Source organism: Myotis yumanensis, unplaced genomic scaffold (genome assembly GCF_028538775.1).
Source record: "Myotis yumanensis isolate MYYU_CA2020_CCGP unplaced genomic scaffold, mMyoYum1.0.hap1 SCAF_6, whole genome shotgun sequence".
In the NCBI taxonomy this organism is placed as follows: domain Eukaryota; kingdom Metazoa; phylum Chordata; class Mammalia; order Chiroptera; family Vespertilionidae; genus Myotis; species Myotis yumanensis.
The window spans coordinates 66,677,679-66,702,094 of NW_027223757.1; the positions used below are offsets into that span (position 1 = coordinate 66,677,679).

Consider the following 24,416-nt stretch of genomic DNA (forward strand, 5'->3'; position numbering starts at 1 on the left):
AATAGAGAAGGAAAAAGAGGATGGGATGGGGAAGAGGAGGAAGAGAAGCAGCTGCCTGTGATTGCCCAGGTGTGCCAAAAACAAGGTGGATCCGTTTATTTAATCTCAGAGAAGGCTGGCCCACTTGGCCACAGAATTCAGCCATTTTCTCAAAACAGCTTTATAAGTAACAAGTGTTCTTAATTTGCTGGACTACTGTGCCTAGCTCCCAACAGGTTCTGATATTATTTCTACCTTGTTTGCTATAAAATTTAGAAAATGGCCTCGAGTATAAAATGAAACACTAACATGTAGAAAAATATAAAATTTTCAATAACCCCACTATATTTAATACTTTATGTCTCTAGCCTCAATTTTTAAAATTGTGTGCATTTGTTTGTGGTTTGTCTTTTTTATAAAGAAAAGCTGGATCACAGTGTCTACTTTTGTATCTTTTTACAAAATATGTTCTTATTGATTTCAGAGTGAGGGGGGGAGAGAGAGAGAGAGAGATCCATGAGAGAAAAACATTAATGGGCTGCTTCTTGGACATCCCCTACTGGGGATCAAGCCCACAACCTGGGCTTGTGCCCTGACCAGGAATCAAACCAGCAACCTCCTGGTGTATGGGATGTTGCTCAACCAACTGAGCCATGCTAGCCAGGCTAATTTTATATTGTAAAAGGTTTCCAAACAAACTTTATGATTATTAGATTATTGAAATCTCTCTGAAATTACCAAATAATTTCATAAAGAAATATCACCATTTCTAAACATTTTCAGGCTAGGAAAATTTCACATGATGGGTAACACTTATTAAATTCATGTGGTTAAAATTCATAAACATTATCTCTGGTGTTTCACCTTCTCAGAAACTCCAGCTGCTGGTATCTTCCTACTGTTAAGAAAAGTGGCAGACTCATTCTTTATACAGCATGCACATAATCTCTAGTATATGATTAGCATTGTTGGGCACTAGAGAATTAAGATTAAAAAAACATGGTTTCTGTCCTCAAAGAATTCAAACAAAATATCAATATAACAGATTAGTGATTTTATATATTAAACAGATTAATGACCCCATTTTGGCTATCTCAATTGATTTATCATTATAAAAGTTTATAGAACATACTCAACTAATATTTGCTGGTGATAAAATGTCATTTAAAACTTATTCTATTGCTATATATTAATAAAATATGTATGTAAATATTTTAATCTATATATATATGTGTACATATATTGTAATTCACATGTGAAAGAATTGGAAAACATTGATCTACCTATCCTATATAATAAAGAGCTAATACGCTAATTAGACCAAACAACAGAACAACTGTCTGGATGACCTTCTGGACGACCTTCTGGATTAACCTGGGGCTGTGAGGGCTGAGCCCCTTGCATGAAGTTCGTGCATTGGGCCTTTAGTTTTAAATAATTCTCTGAAGTGGGTGACATTTAATGAGCTTTATAAATATAGAGGTGCAAGAAGTTTAAGGAAAATAGAAAAAATCTATGCATCCATCCATTCATCCATCCATCTACCTGCCTAGCTATCTACCTACCTAAACTACCTACTTACTCATCCATCCACATTGAATGTATTTTTTAGATATCCAGTTCAAGTTAATAATATGTTGAGTTCTAAAAGTGTACTGTTATTAATATAAATTTTATACCATATGGTTTCATTTACATATGAAATCTAAAAATAATCAAAACTACTGAACAAAAAACAAAACAAAAACAAATTCATAGAAACAGAGACCAAAGGTTGCCAGAGGGGAGAGGGTTCGGAGGATGGGTTAAAAGGTTAAGAGAAATATAGTCAATAATGTGATACGTTTGCACAAGGACAGATGATTACAAGAATTAGTGGGTGAGCACATTGTAAGGTATAACAATGTCAAATCATTATATTGTTCACTGGAAACTAATATAACTAATATAATATTGTATACCAACTACACTTACATAAAGAAGTATAAAAATAAAAGTAAAAAAAAGAGACCATTTTTTAACTCAATGCATTTTTTGTACACATAGATATGAACACCTCCTAGTTATACTGCTCTTTTATAACTTGCAAACATTTCACATATTGTATCTCATCTACTAGTCCTCAAAACCTCCAGAGATGCAATTTCATTTTGCAAATATCAAGTCAAGACTTGAGTGAGATCATATGACTTTTTCAAAGGACACACAAGCAGAAAGTTTAGGACAGATAGAATCAAAAGCTTAGGAAGTAGCATGGTCTCCAGAAAAGAGGTTAGTCTTTGCAATAACTGTACCTGGGACGGAATGTTCACTCTCTGCCTCATGTTAAGTGTATTGCTCCCCTGCAGATCATCAGTTTCCTTCTATGGAAACTGAGGCAGGGCTATCACCTTGCAGGTTCTTGTGAAGACTGGAGTTAATTTATGCAAGTGCCCAGTTAAGTGCCTAGTATTTTGTAGGAGATGAATAGACTGAGGCTGCTTTTTATTCCAGAATATCATGCACTTGATTTATGCACAAGAGCATATATACATTGGCTGTCAAATTATTGACTGATTTCTATGGGTTTTAAATTCAAGATCATTTCTTCTATTTCACAGAATGTTTCTGTTTCTCTCCATTATAGGATCACCTGCACTTAGAGAATGCAAACTCATTTAACTATTAATGTACAATACACTTAATTTAGAAAGTAAAAATGTTCTACAAAAGAGTGATATAATTCATTTTTAACAAAATTTGTAAGGATTTATGATTTACTTAATCCATACAATATTCCCATTTATTCATTACCATGAATAAACAAGATCTGAATATTAAGATTCAATAAACAAAGTCTAATGTCTAAAATTATAAGAAAAATAAAGTTCATTAAAATATAAATTCATAAGAAAATTTTTGGTTATATTTAATTCTGAAATACACAGGTCTGAATATTTACAGCAATTAATAAAAGAAACTTTAAATTTCATAATCTTACATTTTATATTTTGAAATGAAGTTATATATTACATTCTGTGATTATATGTGTGTATTCTCCCAGAAAAGTGCATTTTAAAAAACCTAACAACCAAATGCTGTCAGATATGTTTATATACCAAATCAGTAATTGAATTGATGATTATTTGACTACTTATAAGCCTATATTTATTATTTTGGTTTTGACAGAAATAAGACTCAGTGAATATGCCAAATATCATTAATTACTGATATGCACATAAATCTATATATTATATTAGAGGCCCGGTGCACAAAAATTTGTGCAGGGGGGGGGGTGGTCCCTCAGCCCAGCCTGTGCCCTCTCGCAGTCTGGGACCCCTCGGGGGATGTCCACCTGCTGGCCTAAGTGGGCAGTCAGACATCCCTCTGGCAGCCCGGGAGCCCTTGGGGGATGTCCACTTGCCAGCAGGGAGCAGGCCTAAGCTGCAGTCGGACATCCTTAGCGCTGCTGAGGAGGCAGGAGAAGCTCCCACCACCACCGCTGTGCTGGCAGCCATCAGCCTGGCTTGTGGCTGAGCAGAGATCCCCCTGTGGGAGCACACTGACCACCAGGGGGCATCACCTGCATTGAGCGTCTGTCCCCTGGTGGTCAGTGTGTGTCATAGTGACCAGTCATTCCCAGTTGTTCTGCTGTTAGGGTCAATTTATATATTACCCTTTTATTATATAGGATAGAGGCCTAGTGTACGGGTGGGGGCTGGCTGGTTTGCCCTGAAGGGTGTCCCGGATCAGGGTGGGGGTCCTGTTGGGGTGCCTGGCCAGCCTGGGTGAGGGGCTGATGGCTATTTATGTGCATGTATCTCCAAATATAAATTAATATATATATTAACAAAAATGGGGCTCGCCGAGCTGGTGTGGCTTAGGGGTTGAGTGTTGACCTATAAACCAGGAGATTATGGTTCTATTCCCTGAGATTGTGGGCTACATCCCCAGTAGGGGGCATGTGGGAGGCAGTCAGTCAATGATTCTTTTTCATCACTGGTGTTTCTATCCCTCTCTCCCTCTCCCTTCCTGAAATCAATAAAGATATATTTAAAAAAATAATGTTCAATGTAGGCAATAATCATCAAATCAATTGCTGACTTGGTAAGTAAACATATTAGCCAGCATTTGTTTTTCAGATTTTTTAAAATTTGCTTTTTTTTTAATACATTTACTTTATTGATAAGGGTTATTATTGATTAAGATACTTCTCCATCCACAAGAAAGAATGTTACTTAGGTGTTTTTTTTAATAATTTTATGTATTTATGAGCAAGAGTGAGAAGATAAAGCAAAACAAAAGTACCACAAAACTTAAAGACTCTTAACTAAGTATTGTTCCTGCCAATGTTCAACTTTCCTATTGTCTTGTGTTCAAATTTTGTTCTGAACCTCATAATGTTTATTCATGTGTAGAGTTCATCTTGACTGTCAGGATGAAATGATGATAGTAGCTGAAAAAGATAATTATTTACACTTGTAAAATACCAAGCAGTTTAACTGTCCTCAAAAATATTCATCCATTATACTCTGTGGGAAAAGAGGGGCTATTTTTAGAAAATCTGGCCTATGTAATCTTGTGCGAACAATTAATTCCCTGGTGCAGTAACACTGTGATTTTGTTCATACCTTAATGTCAAAATACAGTGAGAAATTTGATACCTAAGTGACACAGCCTTATCAATTTCTAACTACTGAAAGTTAAATAATTTAGTTAAAAATGTATGGTATTTTAAAATAAGGTTTATATACTATTTACCACAGATATGTGTCAATCATGATAAACAATCTTACTCCTATAGATAAAACTGAATAACAGATTTTTTTCTCGTGCCTGTCAAGGAATTCTTTTATTTAAATAGCGGGATCCATAAAAACTCAAACCCTAGGAACCAAACAGTTTAGCACAGACTTATAAATATTAGCTTTCTATCACATCCTTTTTCCCTTTAGGCGTTTTTTCAGATTTTTTTTTTAAATTTTTTTACCTATTTGATTGTATAGCAGAAGGTTAAATTCTCACACAGTGATCATTAGCAAAAATAAACAGAGCAAGTACTAAAGCTGGCTTTGCACCTACTGAATGCTGCAAGTGTCTGTACTCATTTGATATGCATCTTGCAAAGCTCGGCTGTTCCCAGAAGGCCACTCCATGAAGACTGAGAGAGCAGCGTCTGCTAGTGGTGCCTGCGTGTCACAAAGAACAGAGAGAAGCTTTATAACAGGGATGCTAGAAGGCATGGCGTAATTGTGAGGCAGACTCAAAAACGGGGTTTGTACATTTTTCTTGCTTTAAGAACGCATGCAGATGAGAGCATTTTGATTATTTTTGTAATGCTTATCAGTCACACTGAGAAACCACGGCATCAACAACATTTTCTAGGTCTCCTCATTGGCTCCATGTATGAAGCAATTCACCAAAATTGTCTCATTAACTGCTTATTGGACATAGGACAAAAGCATGACTTCATAAGCAAGCACAGCATGCTGCTCCTGGATGGCGATCATCATTTAGGTTTGGGTGGGTCATCCTCCTTTACCTGTGGCATTCAGTGGGCACTGATTGAAGGCCAAGTCGCCTGCTGGAGTCCTTTTCCACACCATGGACATCAGATAATCCTCTGGGCATATTTCATAAGGTGCTGCAATTTAAAACAGAGAGACTCGACTTTAGCAGTGTTTCTTTTTAAAAATATTGGTATCTCTCAAATGCATCACTCTAACTGTAGAGCTCCTTCATTTCCTTTAAAGTATACTAGTATTATTGATTGAAATGTTAGAAATGTCTTCATAAACAAACCAAAAAACCCACCGGGTTTCATTTTATTATCTTTAAAATCTTCACAGAAATGTACTTTCTTTTGAAAGTGCTTACTGTATAGGCTTTTAAAAAAAATCATTTGGATTTGTCTATAAAGTGAAGATTACTTTCAGCATAAAAATAATAAACTTTTTCTGATATGCATTATGTTTTGGAATGTTATGCAATAAAATAATTTCTAATAAACTGAAAACCTTATTACAATTATTAACTATAAGTATTAAGAGTAAAACCAAAAGGCAAAAATACATTACATTTTAATTTTTCATACTAGTACAGTGCAATAATGACATTCACACTACATCATATAAAAATAAACTGATTTAATTTTTTGGGCCTTATTATTTTCAAAAGCTCAACTTAATTGCTGAGGCAAGAAAGTTAAAGGGAATATCAAGAATAACAGATGTGTGCCAGAAATACTGTAATGGAAAGCCAAAGAATTTGTAAAAGAACAAGCTCTATCTCTATTGTGTTGATCCTGACACCTTTCTCCCAGATGAGAGAATACATTAATCCCTTCTCTAGATACACTTACTGTTGTGTTTTCCACACAGTGCTGCCATTTATATGTTCATATGTCTGTCTTCACTACTAGCCTGGGATCTTACTGTCTGCTTTTCTCTGTATCTTGCACCTAGGGGTGTGTCTGGCACACAGAAGCTGCTCAAAATTGAATAAATGAATACATTAATATATGTTTATAGAAATATATTTAATAAGTAAATAAGGACCAAAAATAGTAAGTACCTAATATATACATGAGTGTGACTTCCTGGGAGTAATTTCTTTTTTTGCAGATAATACACTAATTAATCCATACTAATCATAACTCTACTGATACTAATTATATTTCAACATTTATGAACTTAATAGGATACATTATAGTTATTAGGAGAAGAATGCAATTTGAAACATCACAATATTGAAATAACATGTCCTTGATGATTACTAAGATAAGTAGCTTAAACATGGGGTCTTTTTAGGACTGAAAGTGACATCCAAAGTCACATAGTCCATCTCCTTCCTCTTTACAGCTGAGCACACAAGGCCCGAAGGGAGGAGGCTTGTCTAAAGTGACAGAGCTGGCAGAGGTATTGGCAGGATTAGGTTTCAGAATCCGGACCCCTCAGCAGCCTTTGTTTTGACCTCCCACAGATCCTTTGTGCTACCTGATTTGTTCGATATAATCTCCCTGCCGCTGAGTTAACATAAGTATTTTTTCAAACTAGATTCTCATTGAAACACATAGGCAATTGTTTCCAATGTATGGAATCTTTGCTTGGTGGATGGTTTAGCAATTGATTCAACCATCGCCACTCCCATTTTCATAAAATGTCTTCTGTCACTTCACCAATGATCTCCTAACAGTCAACCTCATGTGCTCATCTTAGTCATTACTCACTAGATCTTCTTTGAAGCACTTATACTTGGACTTCTCCCTCTTCCTTGAAAATACTTTCTTTAGGGTCTGAGAATATTTTCTCTGAGGCCTCTACCAAGCACTTGGACCATTCTTCCTCCATCTCATGTATCTTTCACAGAATCATCCACCCCCTATTTTTTTCTTTTTTAAATTGCTTTCCTGATATAATTTTAAACATATTAGTAACAGTGAGTCGATTTTACCTCAATAAAATAAGTCATATATATATATATATATATATATTTGTTCAACAAGTTAAAAATAATAGTAATAATCTTTAGCCCTTACTAAGAGTCTTACATGCCTGGATTCATTTAATCTTTCCCAACAACTCTATAAGGTAGAGATTATTTGCCCTGATTTGATTGTACAGCAGGTTAAATTCTCACACAGTGATCATTTACCGGAAGGGAATATAGTCACAGAGAGGTGAATTAATTTTAATCTTTGGGTTCCAAACACTCCTTTTAGTACATGTTGGATTCAGAGAAAAAACTAAGGGTATCTGAGAGCAATTGGGAGGGAGGTGTCACCTTGCCAAGGAGCCCCATCCCTCTCTTGTCAGGAGCCAAGGCATGCCCTCTTTGCCCCTTTGCCCGCTGGGCTGTTACAGGGGGCAGGAGGACTGAGGTTGGCAAGGCCCCTACCTGAGAGCCAAGAGCTGGATTTACCACTGAGTCTGGCCTGGGAGTGGTGGTGCTGAATAGAAGTGGAGTCATCATAAATCAAAACTATAAAATCATAAAATAAAACCCATCACAAAAAAGGCAAAACTCAAGTGAGGGTAGAGATGGCCTCTGTACAGATCTTCATTCCCCCAATATCACAAGAACAGAAGAACAAAGAAATCACTTAAGCCAAGGGATTTCTAACCAGCAGCCATCACCAGCCAAGTGTCAGCAACCACCCACTCCCACATTGCGCACTGAGGTTAGCACGCTGGGTGCCACTTCCTCTGTTGTGATTGTCACCCACGCCGTGAAGAGCAGAATGCTCCTGGCCTTGCTGCCCCATCCAGTCTCCTACAGGTGGCCCAGGAGGCACAGGGAAGTGTTTCAGTCAATCTACATACACTCTAACGCCCACCATTTTTCTCCATATGCTGCTTGTTTCCTCTGCTTGTATTTCCCAATGCTGTTAGTGACACCTCCCATCTTGAATCCATAGCTAAAGTCATTAGATTCCTCTTCTCACTCTTCTCTTCCTCTTATCCTGTGATGATTCTACCTCCACAGCTTCCCCAGGCATTCACCTGGTCTCATTTGAATTAGAGGAACAACCTCATTTAATTCAGCACTTACCTACCATATACTCTGTTCCAGGGAGAACCAATGGTGCCTCATGGAACTTTCATTTATTGGGAGGAGGCAGAGGTCAAAGAAACATATCATTACTTGAGTACAGTCATGATAAGCACTGAAAACAGAACAGGGTGCTGTTCCAATATCAAAGCTGAAGAGCCAAAGAAGGCTTCCTGGAGGAAGTGATGATTAATTGAGACTGGCTGTGTGAGGTGCAGTAAGCCCTCCAGAAGGAGGGAACAGTATGTGCCAAGGCCTGGAAGCACAGAAGAGGTTGGGGCAGCCAGGTCACTGGAGGGGAAAAAAATAGGGAGTGTGGAATAATGAATGGGCTGGAGAAACAGGCTTAGATTAGCACCCAGGAGTGCCTCAGAGGCAGCCACCGAAAGAAGGGTTCTAACCAGTAGTTGGAATGGGTTGATTTTTAATTTTAAGATCAGATTTTCTTTTGTGGGTAAAAGAGATGGGAGAGCAGTAGGTAGGGTAAGACCCCTGAGGAGATCAAGGCAGTGCCTTAACCCTGAAATGATGGTGGCCATAGGTAGACTGATTGGACTAAAGATGAAAATATGTCAGTGGACCCTAGGTAAATTTAGTAAGTAGACTAAGTGATGCAGGGAATGAGGCCCAAAGGGGACAAGGACGATGCCTGCTTTCTGAGCTGAAGAGATGGATATAAAGAGATACTATTCTCCAGCATCTTCCCCCTTTAATCCAATTTGCATGCCACATCAACAGAGTACTCTCTAAAATGAAGATTAACCTCATAACTTGCTACTTAAATCCTTTCCATGGTTCTCTAGAACTGACAGGATAAAGACAGCGAGGCTCAGTGTGATGCAAAAGGCTCCTTCCTCTTCACAGCCCTATCCTAGCTTTCCAATTATGGTTCATATTTATTCTCCTATGCATCAGCCACACAGAATTAACTGTCATCTTCCAAATATTCCACACCAATTCACACTTCTCTGACTTTACAAAAGCTATACTCTCTGCTTAAAATATTCTCTCCTTTTTTATTTATTTGTAAAATTCCTACTTATCTTTAAAACACATCTTAAATGATAATATCCTCTGGGAAGCCTCTTTTAATACCTTAGTCATTGAACATACAAATATTATAGGTCTTTCCACAATGGGTTGAAAATATGTGGTTAAATGCTTTGGATATGTGTGTGAAACTCCAAATCCCCAATTTTAACCTTAGAAGACTAATAATGTTTTATCTTATTTCTTTTTAATCTGCTGTAATGAACTTCCATAGTGTCTAGCGTACAGTAGATGTTCAAAACACTTATGTTAAGGAAATCACTTTTTCTAAGGAAAACACATAAAAGACCGGCACTGTCTAATGGAACTTCTTGAACTTCTTGCAATGATGAAAGTGTTCTATTTCCACTGTCCAATATGGCAACCACTAGCCAAATGTGGCTATTGAGTACTTGAAATGGGGCTGCTAAGACTGAGAACTGAATTTTAAATTCCATTTAACTTTAACTAATGTAAATTTAAATCTTAAAAGCTACAGCGTTGGAAAACACTGTAATATAAATTGTGTTTTCTGTAGAAGTCAACCAAAACTACTATAAAATATTAAAAAAGGAAAATTAAAATACGTATTACAACTCACAAAATACATCATGCATAGTTTACTACATAATTAAGTTCTATATAAAACAACTATAAAAGATATAGTTGTTTTAAAAGATATACTGTCATTCATCTAAAATTACCATTATACCTAAATTATTTTTGTTTCATATGTACATCAAAACTTCTGTTCAATATCTTCCTCATTATCTATTAATTTGTCATCTTCCACGCTCACTTCACTTGTACTTTTCTTTCAGTTTTCAATGTTCAAACTCAATTTTTCTTTAGTTCTGTTGATGAAATAAATTTCATAAAACTTCTTACTATAGCTTTCAGGTGCTTTTTTTTTTTCTTCTGATTCAGTCTTGACCTAAACCAATGAAAAAGCAATTTGCACCCCAGATTTATTTCCCAGTAGTGGTTTCAAAAAGCTTTTCACACCTATTGTTATTCTGAAAGGACTCCTCTTGGCAATGCCCCTCCCCCACGGAGTTGCCGGTGTAGTCAGAAAATTTGGTAATTGCAAGCGCTAACCACTAGATGGCATAGGTGGGCCAATAGGGGGAAATGTTTACTAGGCCTGCAGCTGAAACTAGTAAGGTTCAAAATCAAGGTGGGCTGAAGTAGTAGCTTAACTGTGTACTTGCAATTATCAGTCAGTGCTTGAAATTTGTTTAAAGGTACTCTACTCAGGAAAAAATAAAATGTTTAGTGATCCAACTAGCCTGTTACAGGTCTCTCCAATATGGCCCTTTCTCAGCTCCCAGCGTCTCCACCCTCACTGTCCCCCTCATCTACACTGGCCCCCTGATGTGTCTCCAATACTCCAAGCAGGCTCCCACCTCCCCCTCCCCCCCAAGACCTTGTGCATTGTTCTGCTTGCTCAGGATCTCTCTTTCTTCTCCCTGAACCTGTGCCTGGCTCATTTCTTTATTGCCTTCAATTTTATTCACTTTATCAACTCAGGGATTTTCTGCCCACTCTCAAACACACCCACATATTCCTCTGCTTTATTATTCTTCACAACACTTGTTTCCTTACAATTTCTACATATGTTTTAGCCTCTTTAGGATTATTAATATTTTGCTTCCTCCTGTTGGAATGTGAGCACTATAAAGATAGTGATTTTTCTGTTTTGTTTCACTTCTGAAACATGTAGCACTTACAAGGATAGCATTTATGATATGCATAGACATTTAACCAAAAATTACCACATACTTTCAAAAGATCTGTTTTTTAATAACCCTGATACTGAAGATGACAGAAAATGAGGATGATTTGGTAATGAGGACAGTGTATGTGGTGTGTATGTGTGTGTGTATGTGTGTATTTAATTGGTGGTGTGTGTGCATTTAATAGGCTGGTGTTCACTTAGATTCTAAGTGGTTCTCAACCTTCTGGCCCTTTAAATACAGTTCCTCATGTTGTGACCCAACCATGAAATTATTTTCGTTGCTACTTCGTAACTGTAATGTTGCTATTGTTATGAATCGTAATGTAAATATCTGATATGCAGGATGGTCTTAGGCGACCCCTGTGAAAGGGTTGTTCGACTGCCAAAGGGGTCATGACCCACAGGTTGAGAACCACTGATAGAAGCTGGAAGAAACAGAGGTTAGCAACTATAGTTTTCCTAAAAATTAGTCAAACTAGGCATTCAGGGTACGGGGTGTTGGGAAAAGTTGACCTTGTAGGGTGTGTCTGACATGGTAAAAGTCCATGGGACCCTGTTCAGAATCACCTCATGTGATCCACATACAACCTAATTGGTGAAGGTAGAACTTGATTGAATAGTTATTTTTTTTTCCATCCACAGCACTAAATACAGTTCATGGAACTCACAGAACTCACAAAGCCAATACTAGTTCTTTTTCCAACCACAGCACTCAGTTATCAATTCCCATTTACCTTGTGACACTCAATATGGTCTACTTCAAACAAATCCCCTCCCCAAAAAACAATTCAGAGTAATTTTTCAAACATAGAGTGGTCAATAAACATTGTTTCCTTCACTGTAAATCCAGGAAGCCTTGGATTTATTATGACTCATTGACAGAAACAAAGTACATGAATTATAAGAAAGAAAGATGACAGGGGGATCATAGATTCACAGTTGCAAATTGGTCCAAGATTTTCAGCTTTTTAGTAGTCATATCAAGTCCTGCAGTTGCTTTAAATATTTCATCAAAGTGTGATCTGGAAGACTTTGAAGATTATATCTTTAAAAATTATTTCAGAAAATAGGTCTATTTATGCTCATACCAAAAGCAAAACAGCCTAGAAATCAAAACAAAAAATTATTTTCTTCCATCCTATGTTTCTGAAGACCCTGGTGGTGGCTCTCCTCAGTGCCAATTGTGGAATTCATTCATTCCACAGGATATTTACTGAGTTCCCATAATGTCCTCATCACCTTGTTAAATACTACACATAAAAAGAATGAACGAGAATAGTCAAATTGTCTCAATTCCCAAGATAGTAAGGGAAGATAAATAATAAGTGGAGAAAATACAATGCAGAACACCCACCATGATCTCAGAAGTCCTGGCTGCTCCAAGTTCAGGGGAGAGAATATCAGTAGAGGTTTCCAGAAGGGATGACACGTTGTAGTGTAAGGGAAGCAGGAGTCAGCCAGCAAGAAAGGGGAAAGTATGCCTTGGGAACCACATGTGGAAGACCCAGGGGGCAAGGAGAACATGAGGTATCCAAGAAAACTGGAAACATTTCAGAATGGCTGAAGTACCAAGTTGGTGATGAGTAGAGTTGGGAGGGAGAAGGATGATAAATGATGAGAAAAGCTTGGAGTTTGAATTTAAGGACAAGGGGAATTTATTATAATACTATTTATTATAATTCATGCACTCGGGGGTCCCTCAGCCTGGCTTGCATCCTCCTGAAGTCTGGGACCCCTCAGAGGATGTCCACCTATCAACTTAGGCCTGCTCACCAGGGTTTTGGGCCTAAGCTGGCAGTCAGACATCCCTCTGGAAGCCCAGAAGCCCTTGGGTGATGTCCAACTTTCAGATTAGGCACACTCCTCATGGGCCTAAGCCGCAGTTGGACATCCTTAGCACTTCCGAGGAGGCGGGAGAGGCCCCCACCACCGCCGCTGCGCTCACAGCCATCAGCCTGGCTTGTGGCTGAGCTGAATTCCCCATGTGGGAGCGTACTGACTACTAGGGGGCAGCTCCTGCATTGAGCATCTGCCCCCTGGTGGTCAGTGTGTGTCATAGCGACCGGTCATTCCAGGTCATTCTGCCATTAGGGTCAATTTGCATATTACCCTTTTATTATATGGGATTTTGAATACTAGATCTGCAATTTGAAGAATGGATTGAAGCAAAGTGAGACAGAAGGCAGGGAGGCTGGTGACAATTTAACCTTACTTGGGGGAAGGGCATGGAATTACAGGAAGTGGACATGTAAGGTAGGTGGATTCAAAATCTAGTTAGTAGGTGGTATGGGCTCGGCTCCATGACCGCATGTAGGAGGTGAGGAAGAGAGAGAAATGAAGATGAAACTCAGGTGCCCAGGAAGTATGCCTGGTATGCTACACTCAGTTATAGCACATGAGGGGGACTTGGGGAAGAAGACACTGAAAATACTTTTGAGCACGTCTGGTAATATCAAGAAGTTGGTTGGTGTATGAAAATAAAGCTCAGGAGAGAAACTTAAGCTAGACATAGCGATTTGGGTTAAACTTTTACTGTTTAATGCTACCTATGTGTATTTGGTAAATGAGAAAGTACATAATTAGCTCAGGCCACTCTCTGGGCTCAAAATAAAAACATATTGTGCAGCAATACGAAGGCCTCTCACTTTATGCCTTCGTAAAATGGAACAGCAATTCTGTTCAGCAGCTGAAAGAACCCACTGTTTGCTACCACGAGTGCAAATATATAAAAACCCATTTGTAAGACACAACTGTACTTGAAGCCACAAGTATGTAGTTAGCATGCTTCCCTTAAAACAAGGTAGCAATTACCTAGCGATTAGCTGTTCATCTGTCTACTCAAACTGATTTTCTGTCTCTTAAAAATAGCAAAAATTATATGGGGCTTACATCAATTTGATGTGGAAAATTAGTTTTCACCTGGATGCTAGAATTTCAGCATTAAAGAGAAATTGATTCTAAAGTAATAAGCTGACATGCAGGGGAGAAAAAAAGCACTAAGGCATGACCCCACATTTCAAATTTCACTAGCTGGCCATTCATTCATTCTTATGTTTGGGGAATTCCCTGAGCTGGGGATGCAGAGGTAAGTGAGATAGATCCAGTCTCTGTGCTCACACAGCTAACAGCTCTAATTTCAGCAGGGTAACCTACTCCTGTGAAGAATTCACGGAACTGCTAAGGTCTGAGGGGAAAAGATGGGTATTTATCAAACGTGTTTCTTAACAGCCTTCCTCATATAGAAAACAGTTTGTACCAGTATCAAGTTGAAAGAACAATGATAACCTAACCACAATATTTACACATTACTATAACTTAGGCGCTCTTCTAGGTGCATTACATATTTTAATTCATATAATGAATTAAATGAGGATGTAATTATCCTCATTTTTTAAATATGAGGAAACCAAGGCAGAGAGAAATCACTCAGCCAGGATGTGTTTGGCCTATGTCAATCAAACATCTCTCCCAGTCCAATCTCAGAGATGTTACCCCTCTCCAAGCATTTGCTGTGTGGTAGACAAGGTATTTACATGCTTTTCAAAAATTTGTTTCTAGCGTGGAAGTCAGCATAAACTTTCAATTCATTAGCAAACAATGTGCATTACCTGTTTGAGTACTCGGTCTCTAGGCAATGTTTTACATATATACCCACCACAAAGTTCTGAATTATTCTTTTTTTAATTCTATATTTCAATTCAGCACACAAGGTCACTCTAGTTCCAACCTGTTCACAATAAAAATAGGCATCTAGCTTTAATTGTGAAGAATATTCCAGGAATAGCCATCACTTTTAGTGAGACGAAGTTTTATGTTAGGGATACTAGAGGTCTTTGCTAGAGAATTGCGTTCACTTGCCTTTTTATGTTATCTTAGGAACTAGTGAGGAAAGGTCATGACACAGGTAGAAAATAACACTCAAAGGTACACTACAGTAACTGGCAAGGCCACTGGGCACAGCCCCCTATATTGCCAACTTCCCTGAGATCTTAGGGACCTCTATTTAGACACACCTGGGACCAATTCTAACCTGACAAGTGGCTACAAGCCTGCGTTGAGGAGCTCTGGCTCAAAAGAGTAAACTGGGCTGAGATTTGGGGAAATTGAGAAACATTCTATAAAAAGTTACATATTTTTCTTACTTTCAACATCTCAATGATTTATTTCTAAAGAAGGGAGGATCATACCATAAATTGTAACTACAAAATAAAAATAATATATGTGTTTAAAATGTCATTGAAATGCTAATTAAACAGCCTTTTGAAAGAAGAAAAGATTATAAAAAGTCAGCCATTATTATCATAGTTATTTTGAAACACTTAATCATATGCTTTAATACAAATGACTTCATTAGTCCAGTTATAGCATTAATGATATAGAATAAAAACATTCAAAAGAGCAAGCTTCTAATGGCCTACAACATTCAACTAGGTTCAATGCAGGGTAGCAGATTTGGGAGGAAGAAAATAGACAACTCATTTGCAATGAAATGAGCTGGAATTCTAGCTAAGAGATATAACAATATAACTCTCTCTCTATAAATATATACAATAAAATACAGTAGCAATGTATAATAAGAGAAGCACAAAGCCAAGTCTATAGGGGTTCAAAGAAGAAAGAGAACTCATGTGACTGTGGAAGGGAAGAAAGATTAAAGGAGGGGCATCTTTTAATAGACTGAGCTTCCAAGATGCTCTCATTTCAGCAGGTGAAGATGACAGGACAAGCATACCTCCGGAGTCCAGGTGAATAACAGTGCAAGCAACAGTGTAAGGAGAGAAGTCAAAAAATCATACATATGGATATATGGTGAAAGGAAAGCTAATGAGCTGATAGGAGGGGATACTAGAACCCAAGGGATTCCAGTATGTCCTAACTTGGGCAATTAATGCAAAGCAATGGAGGTTTTTTGAGCAAGTGAGTCAAATAACTAAGGCCATGAAATGGGAAGAATGACCAGCTGAACTCGTGTGGAAGAGATTAGAAAAGGTGGTTGTTTTGATCCTATGGGTAAATGGACAAAGAGGACCTGCACTGCCACTTAATAGTTCTAATTAGTGATGGTATTTTATCATTTCATCCTTGAAACAATCCCTCACGGTGCATATTATCGCCCCTGCTTTAAATGTGAGGACACCGAGGCCCAAAGCCAAGCTCTTTTTGAATCCATGTCTCAGGCTCTTTGCTGCACGTCCCTCCCCCACTAGTAGGTGGTGGCCGGGTGGTAGGTGGCCACTAAGGGAAGACTTGATGAAGGAGGAATCCAGCACCAGCCCATAAATTGGTGAGGAGAAATTACTTCAGATGACAGGAATGACTTGGTGGTCAGAGAGAAAAGCTCTAATGGGGATTCAGAGTCTGGTTTGATACCCCTGTTGGAAAGGTCTAGCAATCATTTGGAAGACATTTGTCATAAAGATGCAGATCTGTGGGTGCTTCTCATACAGGTGATAGCTGATGAGAGAGAGAGAGAGAGAGAGAGAGAGAGAGAGAGAGAGAGAGAGAGAAAGAGAGAGAAAGAAAGAGAGAGAAAGAGAGAGACCAAAGAATGCTAGGGGCAGGATCTTAGGGTCATTCACATGTCAGGTTATGCATGAAGAGGGAAATAAGTGGGAAGAGAAATGCCAAGGACTAATATTCAGGTTTATGGTATTAATAAACATTGAATCAAAAAAGAAGTTCCAATAATTGCATTAATTTTAACCTTATTACTTAAAAATAGTTTATAAAATGTTTACTTTTACTAAAAAACAATGTGGAATATAAAAGGCAACAATGTGAACAGTGCTTAAATTTTCTATTTCAATTTGAGAATGACCCACATATTGTAAAATATTTCTAAATTGGACAAGGTAGGGTAATATAAGATTACAACCAATTGCTTTTTAAGTTTCTGCAGTGGCAGAAGCTGTGAGAGTTTTCTGTCTCATTTGATGAGCAATCTGATAAGACCAATTATGATAATAATTATCTCCATAGCAACAGGTTTGAATGATGCACCTATAGTAGTATCTTGGATACTCATTCATTATCTTAGATCCCAGTGATTCTTCCTTAATTCTGCCTGTGAAATTTAGCTGACTTGTTGCAGAACCATAGACTGGAGCAGGTAATAAAACCCGTGCTTTTCACGACGGTGGGCTGCTTTCTCAGACATTTATTATGCAACAGGTGATGTTTCTCTCCTTTGGGGTCCTTCAAGTTCTAATTTATTTCCCTACTTTTTAGAATGTATCTGAGGTTATGTGGGAAGAACAAATAACACATTTAAAATGAAAGAAGTCAATACCTAGTGCCACCTACTGACAACACAACTCAGTGGTTGTCTTTAGGTGAACAATTCGGATGTACATTCAGGGTTGACACTATTTGCTCTGCCCAAAATATTCAGTGCAAACACTTGCCTGAATCTTTAATAAAACTGAATACATAATAATATAATTCCTATACACATAACATCTGATAGAAGAACATAATATAAATTCTAATGCATTAGAAGCTTTTAAAAAGTACTATTAGTGATAACCTTGTCGTTTGGAATAAAAAAAATAAGTAAAGCAGGTGTCAACTTGTATGCAAATATTTCACTATAGAAATGTAGGGACACTTTTTAAAGTATATGATTGTCTAACCATTATTTTGTACATCTGAAACTAATACAAAATAGTATTGACTGTAAACTCTAATTGAAAAAAAACATTAATGTAAAAGAAATTAAGTTTTACAACACATATTTGGGTTTCTAATAATGATTATGTATAGCCTTGAAACTGCAGTGGTCCACACAGTTTAGAAGTTTGACCTATTAACTTGTTTAACTTGTCTCTAACAATGACAAAATACTCTATCAATAGTGATTAATTCGCCACTTCTCCAACTGGGAACTGAGGAGAAAATAAGTCAATATGAGCTAAGACTTTATCTTCCTCCCTGACACCCTGTGTATGACATGCCTATCTTACTTTGCAAGTTTTTCTCACCACATTCAATCTGCAGGCTCACTCACCATTTGCAAATAAAGCAATTGTGACTTCAAGAAGGACATTTCATGTATAAATTAAGTTTAACATCCACCTGTGGATGGTAGATTCCAACTTAGCAAATAATGACTAAGGAGTAATAGGTCTCAGAACTGGAGCTATAGGACTAGCAAGGCCCTTCCCTGGGAACAGAGCAAGGAGGTCTCAGAAGCCTGACAGTTATCAAAATCCAATCCACCAGTAGCATCTGCTTTCTGAATGATACTAACCAGGGAAATACTGGAAAACAGACAGAGGACTAAAATTAGTATGTTTTCACAGAGTGGCAATGTACCAAAATCATAGGAGCTATTCATTATTTTTCTACTATTTCAACCTTATTTGGGGTGTAAATGAGATTGAGATCAATGAAATTATCATTTAGTAAGTTTGACCAATAAAAAAAATTGAGTAACTTAATTATTTCCCCTGTAGCTATTCTATTACTCAACTAACAGTGTGTATATTGTGTGTATATATATATATATATATATATATATATATATACACGTATGTACTTTCCATCCCTCTAATTCTCTTTTCTTATGAAAATAAGAGAAATAACTTATTTTTGGTCAGTGATGCTATTTGTTTTTAATTCTACTTTATTTCATTTTTATTTTTTTCAATTACACTTTCCATTCAATCTTATTTTATATTAGTTTCAAGTGTACAACATAGTGGTTAGACAAGCATATACTTTACAGGGTGTTCCCCTGATATTTCCAGTACCCAACTGGCACTATACACAGTTATTATGATATTATTGACTATATTTCCTATGCTGTACTGCTCTTTCAGTTACTTTTATGTTATCTATTTATCAGGAATATCATAATCTTGATGAGGAATTTACTTTCCATTTTTAGTAGACACCATAACAGATTTTTATTCAATCCAGATGATTAATCATTATTTTCATTAATTATCCAGACAAAGATTTAGGTATATTTCTCTTTCCTGACAACTGAGGGTTCCTTGGAAAACTTGATTAATTTGCTTTGCATCTCAATTAAGCAAAGCATAAAATAAATGCTAGCTGTTTTTGTCAACCTGAAGAAAAATTAGGAATGCACAGCACTAAAAGTAATACTTAAAAAACATATTATTATAAAAGAAATATTTGTTGTGGCTTTGTCATTGACAAAAGGAGAAAAATAGCTTAGTAACTGTTAAGATCATTTAAAAGTGTTTTGAGTTATATTGTCAGTGTGTAAATTTGGAGTCATTATATTGCTCCACATACAATATGATTTAAAATCATATCATTGAAAAGAGTAAAATAAAAATGTTAAAGTTAATATCAAATATACAGGGGCAAGCAAAAGTAGGTTTGCAGTTGTGAGTACATGAAACACAAGAGTGAATAAAGCTATTGTAACAATCAAACTGCATGTCTTTTTCCATACAAGCAACTACCTTTGCCAACCCCTGTATGTAATATAACATAGTACACAGAATATAAAATTTTTTTTACCATTTTATATGATAATTTTTCAACCTGCTTTAAGTCATGAAAGCCAAGGAACAAATCTAGCAAATATGGTATAATATCTTCTTTTTGTAAATAGATATGTAAAATGTTCTCTAAACAGCAGGTGGCAATGTTTTAAATTTGATTGCAGGAGCACCATCTTACCTCTATGTAAGCAGGTGAAAGACAGTTTTAAAAGCCCAAGACAGTTAAGAACCTTGACATGCTCAGACTACGTTAGGTAACTTTAAATATTAAAAGGATCTTATTTAGTCATGCCCACTGTTCTAAAGGCATTTCTCCCTGGGCAAGGTAAATGTTTTTGTATACTGCTTCTTAATTCTTATGCAGCACAGGAACAATTTGACAGTGCTAACCTGCATAGGTGTCCTTCTCAACCAAAGCCTGCATGCTGGCGAGTTCTTATCATTCTACATTTCTATGGCCTTAAGAATGAACAAAACTGCCCTAGCTGGTTTGGTGCAGTGGATAAAGCATCGGTCTGTGGACTGAAGGGTCCCAGGTTTGATTCTAGTCAAGGGCACATACCCAGGTTGTGGGCTTGACCCCCAGCAGGGGGCGTGCAGGTGGCAGCCAATCAATGATTCTCTCTCATCATTGATGTTTTCATTTTTTATCTCTCTCTCCCTCTCCCTTCCTCTTTGAAATCAATAAAAATATCTTTAAGAAAAAGAATGAACAAAACTAACTTCAGATCTTTGGTAAGCTCTAAAGACACCTACTGATATTGCACTCTTCAAGCCCAGTTTCTGTTGGTATTAGAGTTGAACTATAAGTCATTAAAATTTGAAGGAAAGTGAAATCCAAAGTTTTGACCACTAGATACCTTTTAGAATTCTTTGATTTTTCTAAACTGCAGTAGTTATATTAGAGACAGAACGCCATCATTTTCTGAACTGAAAAAGGAACCTGGAACAGCTGCACTCAGCAACCTCACCAGGAACCAGAGAGCCAGTGAGATCAGCTAGCTTCCCTACAGCCACACGAGCAGCAATGGGACTTTAACTGGGTCTTCAAATTCTCCAAGGCCAGCACTTTCCCCTTCATACATAGCTGTGCTATTCTAAAACTCCATCCTATCATCTTTTCTGGCATGTTTATAACAATGTTGCCTAGGATATCATTCTAAAATCCTAATTTTCACATACTTATTAAGTCCTCACTCAGTATGTATGTCAATAATATTTTATGAAATGTATGTACAATTAGAAAGGAGTCTTTGTTCCAAATAATGTTTTAAAATCCAGAGTGGGGCTAAGTAGGCTAACAGTTGTTCGTGTAGAAAATAACACAATAATTAATAAGGAATAATACGAAAATAAGCTATACTGTATTTCATGCACTCACAACTGTAAACCTCTTTTGCCCAAACATGTATATGATGTATGATGTCAGTAGTTTCTACCTCTCATTTTTTTTTCTATGCTTATATGTCAAATCCTTTAATGTAGCAGCACTTCCATTCATTCACTACTAATTAAAACCTTACACTTGCATTTTAAAATGTGCTCCTCAATGGAATTTCCTTTTTTCAGTGGAAAATGGGCCAAGGGCAAGTAAATGGGGATGTCCAAGGTCATGCATCAAGACGAATTAAAGGCAGAATTTACAAGTGTCTGGATTTCAACTTCATATTTTAATTTTCCCACTTAGCTATCTAACACTTACGTCTTTATATTCTACTATGAATAATCTAATGCAATTTGTTTTGTGTTCTCAGTAAACAAATCTTTTACAAAAATAGTGAAAACCCAAGCTAGGTAGCTCAGTTGGTTGGAGCGTCATCCCATACACCAAAAGACTGCAGGTTCAGTCCCTAGTCAGGATGTGTATAAAAGACAACGGATCGCTACTTCTCTCTCACATTAATGTTTCGCTCTGTTTCTCTCTCTCCCTCTCTCACTTTCTCTCTCTCTCTCTCTAAAAATCGATTTTTAAAAAGCTGTGAATAATAATACCCCAAACTATTTTAAATCATATCTAGCTATGTTATTGTTCAATATGGCTACCTTTGTATGATCACATTTTCAATGTCATTTTGCAGCAAATGATTTAAAAACCTATAGAATAGTCCATGACACACAGAGAGAGGAAACTCTACACATTATGGACACAAGTAAATTGTCACTTATCATTAGCAATACTCCAATTGAGAAAGTACTGCCCTTAACCAATGACAATATTTTTAATCTTTTTTTTTTTTAAGGTAACAAAATTTTTTCACTGGGAAAACCTCAATTAATTCTCACCAGGACATCGCTGCTCACTGCATCTTCTCACTTCTTCGCCTGTTCCTTCACATTGCTGCCCTGTTATCGCTACACCCTGACAGGTCCTTATTCGCCTTTCCCAGCCACCATCACAGGACTTGGAACATCCGCTCCAATGACCCCACTGATTCCACTGACCATTGGCTGAAAGAAATATGTCATGATCAGTGTCACTAATTTAGTAATTTTAAAATCTAAGGACCATTACTTAGTCTGTTCAACTTCTATTAATCTACTACCATGGATAAACTTTATTTAAATATTTGACTTGCTGGTAAAATCAAGAGCATTGTGATGAAGAGAAATTTATAAGTTTGTCAGAATCTTCAATATTTTGAAGAGATTGAACTTTATTTGTAAAAAGTACAAATTCAATAATAAACTTCATCAATTTAATCAATATTTAAATTAAGACTCTCCTGAATTCTGCTGCTTTATTCATGTGACATGCAGTAGAATGAGTCTGGGTATAATTGGCTTCATTTAATAAAAACATATAATCATGTGATTATACCATGACTGTCTGGCATGACTCTGTCACATTTTTTAAATGGCAAGCATCTCTTAAATATATAGTCAGGTCTTACCTGTACACTCTGGATTATAGCACTCTCTACTTTCCGCCCATGGCCCTCTGCACTCAGAACCCCCATGAGCCGCAGCAGTACACTGCCGGCTTCTCTGCTGGGTCCCATTCGAGCAGGTCACCGAGCACTGGCTCCATGAACTCCACTCCTGCCACTGTCCATCAACTGCCAAAACAAAAAGAGAGACCATGTAAGGAGACCTTCCAGTAGAGAAGGCTCTACAAAAAGTACAAGGTAAAACCAGCCTTGAAGATGAATCCCAATCAAGGGACTCTAATGAGATACATACAATGGAAAGTCACAATGGCATTAGATTGTATTACTTCCCTTAGAGCTACTATTATCTTATTTTTTCACTTCTATTTCCTTTTATGTATCCAGTATCTATTTTGATTCATTTATTTCTCAAAAAATATTTATTAATTACTCAAAACTGCAAGACCTTGATGGGTATAGAGAAGACCGAACAAAATAAATACTGACCAATAACTCATAGAGCTCATATTTGAGAGTAGAAGTCCCTAGAATGAGTTACACAATGTGTTATATGCTAAACAGATTAATTATATAGCATTACTGCAAAGGGCACTTTCAAGATACTGTGAGATAAGAGTTCAGAGGGTCTGGGGAATCTTCCTTGACATGAGGTTTCAGGCTAGCCCTGGATGATAATGGGGAAATACCTAGGGCAAGAGTCAGTTCCAGGAAGATATACCAAGGTCCTTAGCAGAAGAAACATGGGCACTTCCAGGACTTGAATAAAGGCTGTTGTGAATGGAATCAAGAAAGCCAGGTGAAGAGTTCTACCAGAGGGGAGGGTAAAAAGGCAGATGCTAGATTTTGTAGGCTTTTTGTCAACGTGTTAAGGATTTGGACTACTATTCTCAGACCATTAAGAAGCTAGTGAAGTATTTAAATAGGACTCTATGATTAAATCTAATGCCAGTTGGAGAAAGAATTATGGGAGAGGGTAGGGAGGATCTGAGCGAGGTTGATGTTGGCAAGTTCCATGGAGTGTCCTGGAAAGATTAGAAAGCTATGGGGTGGGGTGGGGGGGGGCACATAGCAAGAGTGACTCCTGAAGAACTTGTCATGGGAACTGAAGTGGAGAGAGGGTCCAGATGACTCCCAAGTGTCTGGTGACTAAAATTTAATATAGGCTGTTGCACTTGTCTTTGGAAGATTCAAATTGAGACTGATTTATTTATTCGTTTATTAAAATGATTTTTGAGATTCTATTAGTTATCAGACACTATGATAGGTGTTATAAGAGATAGAGAAATAAAATATAAACCCCAATCTCAAAAAAATTTTATAACTTAGTAGAAGAATAACATTATGCATGCAAATAAGTAATAAGTAAAAGCAATACTGTCTTAACATGGCACATGGAGGCTTTCAGAGGATAGATCACATCAATTTGGGGGATGACTATGTTAGATGGGTATGGTGAAATTTGGATAACTTAGAAAAAGGCAACGGCATTCACTAAGGCATAATCACAAAATGCAAGTGAGCAAAGAATTCAGGCAAAAATATTTACCTAATTTAGAATGCATTAATTACCCTGTAAGAGTTATAAATGCACTAGTATATGACTGCCTACTTTTCTCCAATATCATTCTGTGGTTGTTAGTCAATTTCCTTACAGTGAAAGAGAATTCACCATAAATACAAAGTTCCAACGTAAGTTAGTGCTGCTATGAAGACCCATCTAAACAAACGTGAAAGCCTGGTGGATTTTGAGTAAGTGCTTTCAAGCTAATTTCA

The 24,416-nt window shown here is 37.1% G+C and overlaps 1 protein-coding gene across 5 annotated transcripts in view; it reads right to left on the reverse strand.

Moving 5' to 3' along the window:
- Nucleotides 1-24,416, reverse strand: part of ADGRB3 (adhesion G protein-coupled receptor B3) — a 699,707-nt gene that overhangs the window by 389,029 nt on the left and 286,262 nt on the right. For all 5 annotated transcript variants that reach the window (XM_070418313.1, XM_070418316.1, XM_070418315.1 and 2 more), the window contains 4 exons: nt 22,647-22,811; nt 22,039-22,203; nt 5,501-5,602; nt 5,041-5,147 (listed from right to left, as the gene is read on the reverse strand). In XM_070418313.1, coding sequence (XP_070274414.1) covers nt 5,041-5,147; nt 5,501-5,602; nt 22,039-22,203; nt 22,647-22,811 — 539 coding nt within the window. The remainder of the gene's footprint in view (nt 1-5,040; nt 5,148-5,500; nt 5,603-22,038; nt 22,204-22,646; nt 22,812-24,416) is intronic.